This window comes from Ambystoma mexicanum, chromosome 1p (genome assembly GCF_040938575.1).
Source record: "Ambystoma mexicanum isolate Mex_15411 chromosome 1p, UKY_AmexF1_1, whole genome shotgun sequence".
Taxonomy (NCBI): Eukaryota; Metazoa; Chordata; class Amphibia; order Caudata; family Ambystomatidae; genus Ambystoma; species Ambystoma mexicanum.
In genome coordinates this window covers 115,234,092-115,243,697 of record NC_090921.1, presented here as the reverse complement: position 1 = coordinate 115,243,697, position 9,606 = coordinate 115,234,092, and the positions used below count along the sequence as shown (strand labels likewise).

General features: G+C 48.7%; 1 protein-coding gene across 1 annotated transcript; it reads right to left on the bottom strand.

The window, feature by feature from the left end:
- Window positions 1-7,107: 7,107 nt before the first annotated feature.
- On the bottom strand, window positions 7,108-8,142 carry LOC138456662 (uncharacterized protein CG45076-like). Its single transcript, XM_069607195.1, has one exon. It carries the CDS (start codon window positions 8,140-8,142, stop codon window positions 7,108-7,110), a length of 1,035 nt encoding a protein of 344 aa, XP_069463296.1.
- Window positions 8,143-9,606: the final 1,464 nt, after the last annotated feature.

The following is a 9,606-nucleotide window of genomic DNA, read 5'->3' as shown; positions in this document are numbered from 1 at the left end:
GGTACCAGACTTAATGATGATGACAAAGAAGTGGCCTTTTTAAATTGTCTGGGAACTGAAGGTCTAAGGGTTTTCAGGCATCTTCCTGACCAAGAAGTACGCGCCCAAAGTGATGGTGATGGCGATGGAGAAGGAGTTGTGTTGGTTTATGAGACTGCCGTGGTAAAACTGGAATCACGATTCGGGAAAAGAACAAACGTGGTGTTAGAAAGATACCATTTCTCTTCAAGGGCTCAAGTCACGGGAGAAAGTATTGATGCATACATAACAGCGTTACGCACTCTCATATCCTCCTGCAAGTTCACTGGAGTGCCTGATGAATACATCCGCGACCAGATAATGATGCCGACCACTGATTCTAGGGTAAGGGAGAGACTTTGGATTGAAAGGGATCCACCCCTAGAGAAGTTAATAGAAATTGCAAGAGCCATAGAGAAGTCAAAGAAGAGTGTCCAAGAAGTGACTGATAGAAGCGAAAATGTACATGCCATAATGACAAGGAAAGGACCGAGTGACCAGAAGGGAAGGGTCAAAGAAAATAAAGCAATGTTTACCCAAAGAGAAAGCTGCAGGAGATGTGGTTGGCATGGACATGCTGCGATCTCAAGGGAGTTCCCCACCACCAATGCAGAATGCAGGAAATGCAGGGGTAGAGGGCATTTTGCCCAGATGTGTAGAAGTGCCATCGAGAACAGACAGATTGTCAAGATGGTAGAACCAGAAGAAGACAGTGTGTCTGTAGTGGGTTATGTGATCTATGTGGCCCCTGAGCTGTGGAATGAGGGAGCTTATGAAGGGGTGCTATTGAGTGTGAGTACTGGCCAAAGGAAGAAGGGTCCGTGGGATACCTTGACTGTGAATGATGTTCAATTGCAGATAATGATTGACACCGGCTCACCCTATAGCATGATCTCCCCCGAATTGTATGTGGCAAGTTATCACAAGGAGGTGGCCAACCTATTACCCTCTGACATCAACCCGTGTGCGTATGGGCATGTTCCAATCAAGGTGTTAGGTTACGAGTGGGCCACGATTAAGTTTGGGGGGCGTTCCAGTCGTGGAAAGTTGTATGTGGCCCACAAGGGAGACTCGGTGGTGGGATGGGACGAGCAGGCCGCCCTTGAAATTGAGATCCGTCCGGGCAAGCCTGTTCCCATTTTGAGTGTGGTTGTTGAAGAAGGGGCACCCAGGCAAGGGATGGTAACTGCGGAATACCTAAAGGAGACCTTTTACAATGTATTTTCCACAAGCTCAGGAAAATTGAAGGGTTTCGCCCATAAAATTGTACTAAAAAGGGGTGCTGTGCCCAGGTGCCCAGAGTGCACAAGGTGAGGAAGGTGCCCATGTTGACTCGAGAGGGGCTCAAGAATGAGTTGGTGAAGCTTCAGGAGGCCAGAATAATTAGGAAGTGGAGAGCTCAGAATGGTTAGCTCCCATGCTGTTGGCCCACAAAGCGGATGGTGGAATGAGAATGTGTGTGGATTTAAGGGACCTTAACAACAGCATATGGGTGGACAGACACCCTTTATTCAACATAAACGAATTGCTAGCGCTTGTGGGAAAAGCCACGTGTTTTTCTACGTTCGATTTATCCTCCGCCTACCATCAAATAGACCTTCATGTGGAGTCACGACCTTTAACATCATTCGTGACCCCTTTTGGTGCCTTCCGTTTTTGCCGAATGCCGTTTCGTTTAGCGTCGGCATCAGCAGTATTCCAGAGACTCATACAAAAGTTGTTTGGAGGAATGTCAGGCGTTGAATACTTTCAGGTTGATATCCTAGTCTGAGGGAAACATCGCGGTGAGCATGATGGAACGGTATTGAAGGTGATGGAAGTTCTGAGGGACAGTGGTCTGACAGTGAAGTGGGCCAAATGCCATGTGGGGGTCTCTAGTATGACTTATTTAGGGCATACCTAAATAGGACGGGTATTCATCCTAAGGAAGGGCTGGTAAGAGTGTTGAAGGAAGCACCTGTGCCAAGTAATGAGGAACAACTTAGGTCCTTTATGGGCCTAACCGAATACTATGGTCGTTTTGTTGCCTCTTATGCAGAGAAAAAACGGTCAATATGAGGGCTTTGTTAAAAAAGAGTGTCTGTTTTGTATGGTCTGAGAGTTGTCAGGAGGAGTTTGAAAAATTGAAGAAGGAGGTTGATCATGCCCCGTATTTGGGTTAATTTTCACTGAAGAACAAGATGGTATTGACTGTTGATGGCAGTGAAGTGGTCATTGGGGCAGTACTTGCACAGTGGGATAATGGAGGTTACCGTCCTATAGCGTTTGCTTCAAGGGTTTTGAGGGGCGCCAAACAGAGATATGCTGTGATTGAAAGAGAAGCATTAGCTGCAGTTTGGGTTTCTAAATATTTTAGGACCTTTTTATGGGGTCTGCCGTACATTTTGAGAACTGTTCATAAGCCCCTCGTACATGTTTAGACTACCAAGGGATTGTCCAACGCTTCCCCCTGCATCTCGAGGTGGATGGTGGACATGCAGGAGTTTAATTTCAAGGTAGAATATATTCCAGGGGCCAAGAACGCAGCAGCCAACAGTTTATCTCGTCTGCCTAGTTCGGTTAGTGGGGCAAGAGGTGACCAGGTAGACGTGGAAGCGCTCACTGTGGTTGCCAGCGTGATTCCCACTATTGATAAGGAGGATTGAGGTAAAGAAAGTGCCACCGACCTTACTCTAACGAGGATCAGAGGTGCACTCAGGGACGGTGCCATGGATAAGGATTTCAACAATGGTTATGGTCATGTGTGGGATGAGCTGTCAGAAGGCCCATGGGGCATTACTAGGGGTCAGAGATTGATATCTCCCGAGTCCTTAAGGGGCAGGCTTGTTAGCATGGCCCATGAAGGGCATTTGGGTAGATCTTAAACGAAAAGGAGGTTGACGGAATCCTATTGGTGGCCTGGAATGGACAGCGATGTGGAGGTGGAGGTGAAAGAGAGTGTAGTATGTGCCATCAGTGACAAGAGCAAAGCGCCTAAGCCTCAACCGGTGTGTCCTGCGGAGGTACCCGGCGAGGTAAGGGCAAAGCTGGCAGTTGACATCATGGGTCCTATGGACATTTTAGGCAGTGATCTTAGGTTTATTGTGGTTCCTGTGGATTACACATCCAGATGGGTAGAGGCAACCACCTTGGAGACTGTGGCGTTCCTCAAAAAGGTGTTTGATAGAGAGGGTGTGCCGGCGGGTATTGTCACTGACAATGGCGTTCAGTTTGTTTCTGGGCATATGCAAGAATTTATGAGGAGTATGGGCATACGTCACCATAAAACTGCATTATACAACCCTGCAGCGAACGGATTTGTTGAAAGAATGAACAGGTTTGTTAAGGGTGCTGTTCAATTAGCTGTGGCAAATGGTCTGTGTTGGAGGAATGTTCTGTCAGTGGCTCTCAAGGCTTATAGGTGCACTCCTTCTGTGTTTACGGGGTGTTCGCTGTTCGAAACTTATGCGAGGCAGAAAACCGGGTACCAAACTAAGGGTGCCCGCTCTGGGTGCTGGTATGCATTCTGGTGTGAACATGCAGGAGGTATTGGAGCGGGATCGCCTGAGGCAGGAGGTGGTCAGGAAGAATTTTGTTGGCAGGAAATCTTTGTCAGTGTCGGTAGGTGACCATGAGCAAATAAGGAATCCACGACATGTGCCCAAGGGTACCAGTGTGTACATGCAACCTCGCCTAGTTGTGAAAGTGGGGCATGGTTATGTGAAGTTGGATGATGGATCCAGGTGGAGCATAAGGCGGTCGTTGTGCTTGAGAAGGGGCATGCAGGGATCCTGCATGACAGAGCGGGTGAGGTAAACATTTCCGATATGTTGGTGGGTGGTGGAGAGAGATGTGAGGACAAGACTGGGGAGAGATTGACTGAGCAGGTGAGGGGCATTGGTCCGGTTGTAATACCCATGCCTGTGTGCGGTGGGGAGGGGTCAAGGAGTGACAGTGGCTATCCGGTGAGGAATAGGAGAATGCCAGCCAAGTTCAAGGACTATGTGTTGGGCGGTCCTAGGGCTGTAAATTGAACTGTTTGAGATTGCGTGTGGGGGGTGCGTAGTGTGTGTGTGTTCTGTTATATGTTGGAATTCAAGGGGGGGAGAAGTGTTGTAGTGTATCTGGAATCCCTACCATGGAATTCCAGATACGTGGTTCTGTTTCATGTTTATTTGTGGTGGGGGTTCTACATTCCACTTATGGGCAGTTGATGTTGGCTGCTGGATGAGTCCTGCTGGGCTCATGGTTGTGTGCTGTCAATAAATCCTTTTATAACCCTACTAGCGTCCTCGCCTTACTACACAGGTATATCCGCTTTTACACTTTCTCCCTCAATAACCCAGCACAGTGAATGAATGAGGCCACTCCACACACTATATCTACCTCGTCCGATCTCTTCCATAGCTGGAGAGCTTCAGAGGCCTCACGTGCTCCTGCTGTTCTTAAGAGAACTCTCAAGCCCCGTAAATAGGGCGGTCTCCAGGGCAGAAGGAGTGGAGAGGTGACCAGTGTTGGACTATTCTCGCACATTGCTGGCGATGATTGATGTTGGTTGGTGATGGTTGTCCCTCACGCCCTGGTTGACAAAGATCAGCCCTGTCTGATGATGGACAGCTTTGCATACTTGCCAACCGTACTGATTTAGGCAGTAGGCTACTGCTTTTGAAGCAGTCTTACCGTCTACAGGTTTGGGTGACAGATCCTACTGCTTTTTACAGTGGCAGGTAATTCATGTGACTCCCAAGTCAATTAATCTTTCAGTGCCATGGGCGGGAAAGTGATCAATTTGAGTGATGGGCTCAGATCAATCCACTGACCTGACAACGACATGACTCTGGAAACACTACAACAAATAAGGGTACTGCTCCCAAAGGGTAACTCTGCCCTGCACTCTGGCCGGGGCAGGCCTTCTTAGGTGAACCACCAGTGAAGGCGAGTGGCAGAGCGTACCGCCATCACACAGCATCTGCCTATCAGACTGGGGAGGGTATCAGTCTTCATGTTGTTCAGTTTTCAACCTGCACTGCAGGAATAGATATGTTCTGCTCAGGCTGCACACGTTGCCTACCAGCTCTGTGTGATTATTTCTCTGATGTTAGGTAATTTAATTTGGTGTTAACTTACCATTCACAAAATTGTACATTTTAAACATGTGAGCGTTTTTGCATGTTGTGCTGTTTGAGAGGCTGTGCATTTTAGAATACTCCAGCGGTGCCACCAATGAGTGTTTGTAATTTCCTGTGATGTCATTGATACATTGATATGCTAAGTATTATTTTTTAAATTTGAAAAATCCTACATCATTTTGGTCACAGAAAGTTGGCAAGTATGGCTTTGTGGTTGGCTACTACAGACTATGACTGGCGGCAAAGCCATCCAGAGCGCTAACAAACCTGTTCCAATATGAATAACAACAAATGCCTAAAATGGCTGCCGAGGCACGGGGTTGTGCGGCAAACCCCACCAAATATCTAAATATCCGTCTCTGATATGCCACCCTTCCTCTCAACATATGTCTAACGTTGATTGTGGTTCACAGATAGTGAGACAAAGGAAAATAAGGACCATGGGGCATTATTGTTTTATACTGTTCTCCCCACACACGGTGGAAAAAACATCGTTGGGTTCAACCATTATTTGTTCCCCCTCAGGTTAATCAGCTACCCGACCTAGTCTAGGACCAATATCAAAATATAAACATTGGAAAGTGCGGGACAGAAAACACATTAAAAGGGGAATAAAGCGGTTCACTTAGCGATGTTTTCACCATAGTTGTAATCATTAGTTGTTCCACGAGGTGGCGGCATCTCCGTATGTCTAAAATTGGTTGAGATTGTCCTAAGAATCAAGTGTTTTATCATGCAAATTTTGTTAATGTGGGTTTTCGCGGTGGAATTCGCGAATGACCCTTTAGCACCCGTTTCTGTAGTTAGATAGCAATACCGTATCTCGTGAATCTGTTAAGTCTTGTTAGGGAACAAGTCCTGCAATAAATAGGGATGCGACTCATTAACGTATACAGTAGCAAGCGACATCACAGGAAGAGGGGACATCAACGTCAAATAGGCACATTTCATTCAATTGGCCTTTCCTATTTGAAGAACGTGCATGGGGCAAATGCCCATGGACCTTTCAGGAATCTAAGTAAAAGTATAACAGGAGCACATCTTTTAAACCCAAGGATCTGCCAATTGAGCTGTTTTCTCATCATCTATCTATGTGGTCCTGTGGATGTTACACCTGTGAGCCTACTGGCCAGTGCCGCACACATTCTAACCTATTCTTGCAAATAAAGGAAGCAGCCTACTTTTTTTTGCACCAGGCCCACAAAAAACACAGAAGTGGGACGGCTTCAGCCTTCTGAAAAAAGTGGCCGGACGCCATCCACCTGTATGTATGCTCGACTCGTGCCCTGGATGCAGAGATGAAACATGCAGTATGCAATAGGTGTTTAACGTTTTAGAAGTGATTTCAGTACAGGGCGTTCTGCACAAGTCACTCAGAGGTCAAGGAGACAATGTTTAAGTCCAAAAACAAGTTTTGGGATTTTCACAAACTGTATGAAAACCCACATTTATTCATCAGCGTAAATCCATGGGAAAGCTGAGCTGTGAAATAGCACACGTCGCAGTTCGAAATATGCTTGCCTTAATGACAACAAATGGGACGAAGACAACAAAATGTCCCTGTATATATATATATATATAGAAAGAACCTTTCCAACTTTCCACAGACCACACAAGTCGCAGTTCATCTGCCAGACTTTATCTAAGTCTGGCAGGAAGAAGCTCAAATGGGACATCCTGGTCTCCAACCCAGGCCTTCCTATCGCTGATACCTACACCAGTGCCTCCTTCAGACAGACCCTCACCAACATCCTCTTTGTCGTTCCCTTTCCAGGGCTATGGACCCCCCATATGGTCTCTGTTCTCTCTCCTATTTCCTCTTCTCCCATTAATGGTGGCACCCAGTGGGAGGCCCGCCTGGCCTCACTCCGCTAAGACCATCATTAATGTTTACTTAATTGGCAACGACTTGGTCCAGGGCCCTCAGGCCAATATCCTGATAGACGCTTCCCACACCTTATCAACTTCCTTCCTACCCTTCTCAGGCTCCTCTGCCGCCACCTTCCTCCGCCACCTCTCTGGCACCCTCTGCTGCTTCTTTGACCATTCTATCGCTGCCTTCTTCTGCCACCTCTCTGGCACCCTCTGCTGCTTCTTTGACCATTCTATCGCTGCCTTCCTCCGCCACCTCTCTGGCACCCTCTGCTGCTTCTTTGACCATTCTATCGCTGCCTTCTTCTGCCACCTCTCTGGCACCCTCTGCTGCTTCTTTGACCATTCTATCGCTGCCTTCTTCTGCCACCTCTCTGGCACCCTCTGCTGCTTCTTTGACCATTCTATCGCTGCCTTCCTCCGCCACCTCTCTGGCACCCTCTGCTGCTTCTTTGACCATTCTATCGCTGCCTTCTTCTGCCACCTCTCTGGCACCCTCTGCTGCTTCTTTGACCATTCTATCGCTGCCTTCTTCTGCCACCTCTCTGGCACCCTCTGCTGCTTCTTTGACCATTCTATCGCTGCCTTCTTCTGCCACCTCTCTGGCACCCTCTGCTGCTTCTTTGACCATTCTATCGCTGCCTTCTTCTGCCGACTCTCTGGCACCCCCTGCTGCTTCTTTGACCATTCTATCGCTGCCTTCTTCTGCCACCTCTCTGGCACCCCCTGCTGCTTCTTTGACCATTCTATCGCTGACTTCTTCTGCCACCTCTCTGGCACCCTCTGCTGCTTCTTTGACCATTCTATCGCTGCCTTCTTCTGCCACCTCTCTGGCACCCCCTGCTGCTTCTTTGACCATTCTATCGCTGCCTTCTTCTGCCACCTCTCTGGCACCCCCTGCTGCTTCTTTGACCATTCTATCGCTGCCTTCTTCTGCCACCTCTCTGGCACCCTCTGCTGCTTCTTTGACCATTCTATCGCTGCCTTCCTCCGCCACCTCTCTGGCACCCTCTGCTGCTTCTTTGACCATTCTATCGCTGCCTTCTTCTGCCACCTCTCTGGCACCCTCTGCTGCTTCTTTGACCATTCTATCGCTGCCTTCCTCCGCCACCTCTCTGGCACCCTCTGCTGCTTCTTTGACCATTCTATCGCTGCCTTCTTCTGCCGACTCTCTGGCACCCCCTGCTGCTTCTTTGGCCGCTTTACCGCCTCCTTCCTACACCACCTCTCTGGCATTCTCTTCTTCCTCTCTGACTACCCTGCCATCTCTTCCTTCCTCTTCTGCCCATCCTCGGGCACCTCCAACACTCCCGCAGGGCATAGCTCTGGCCAGTACCCCTCCATGGAAGTCTTTCAAAGGTGGCAACCTGTACCATATCGCTACCCTCAACTCTCACTCCACTGTCAAACATTCCTCTGACCTCTGCCGTCTCCTGTAAGAGCCTGATTTGGATACACTCGGTCTCACCGAGACTTGGTTCACTGCCAGCTCTGTCACAAGTGTTGACACTGTCCTTCCCGATGGCTACAAGATCCTCTCCACACCCAAAATCAACCGTCCCAGCGGGGGTGTAGCCATCATCTTCCCGGAGTGGATCTCTGCTTCTGTCATTCCAACCCAGTACTACTCGTCCTTTGAATGCCTGGTCTGCAGGCTCTATATCTCCTCCTGGCCTCTCTCTCACTGTGGCCACTATCTACAGGCCGCCCGGCCAGGTCGCCTTCTTCCTCTCTGAGTGGGCCGACCTATTCTCCTCCTATTCTCCTCACTCCTTGTCTCTACCTCTCAACTTCTCCTTCTCAGAGACCTGAACATCCACCTGGATGCTACTAGCCCCTCATCTGGGCTCTTTGGCAACCTCTGCGACTCTCTCTCACTCTCCATTCTGCCCTCTGGCCCGACTCACTCTGCAGGTCATACCCTGGATGTTATGCTCTCCTCAGACTTCCCCCTCTCTAACCCTCTCACCACTCCTCTCTCTTGGAGTGACCACTTTCTCCTTTCCTCCCACCTCTCTCTCTCTACCCCGCTGTTAGGAATACCAGTTCTGTTTGGTCTCTGTGGCAGCTGTGGAGGAGACAACACCCTCACAGAGTCTTTACCCCTTCAAAATGGCAGAGAATTGCGTCACAACATAAAGTTGAAGCCACCGTTCAACCTTTTTCCAAGATGGCCACCGGAATTACAACGCTATGGAGCACTGTTCTGAACATCATCATAACGGCTTAAAGAGCTGCAGGAAGGTGAGCGCCTTTCTTCGCTTTGAACTTTCTTAGCAACTGATGTTGTGCTATTCTCCAATTTGTCCCTTGTTCTCACTATTGCCTTCTGCCGCCCCGCACGTGCTACCCTCTTCTCTTGCCTCTTTGCATTCTGTTAATTCGGCCTTCCTCTTTCTCCATAACCTCCCTTTTCACTCACCGTGGATCCTCTGGTTTCACCTGCTTTCTTGGAGCCTACCTGACACTGGCTACCTCCTCGAATTCCCACAGCTGTACGAAGTTCATTCCAGATACGTTTCATCGTTCTCCTGGGTGTTTCCCCTACAGGTTTTTTTTCTCCCTTAGGCTTGACCCATAAGGTGAACACTTCTGCCCTCTAACATCG

Excerpts from the sequence above, each read along its gene's own strand:
- LOC138456662 (XM_069607195.1), bottom strand. The coding sequence starts at position 8,142 with ATGGTCAAAGAAGCAGCAGAGGGTGCCAGAGAGGTGGCGGAGGAAGGC.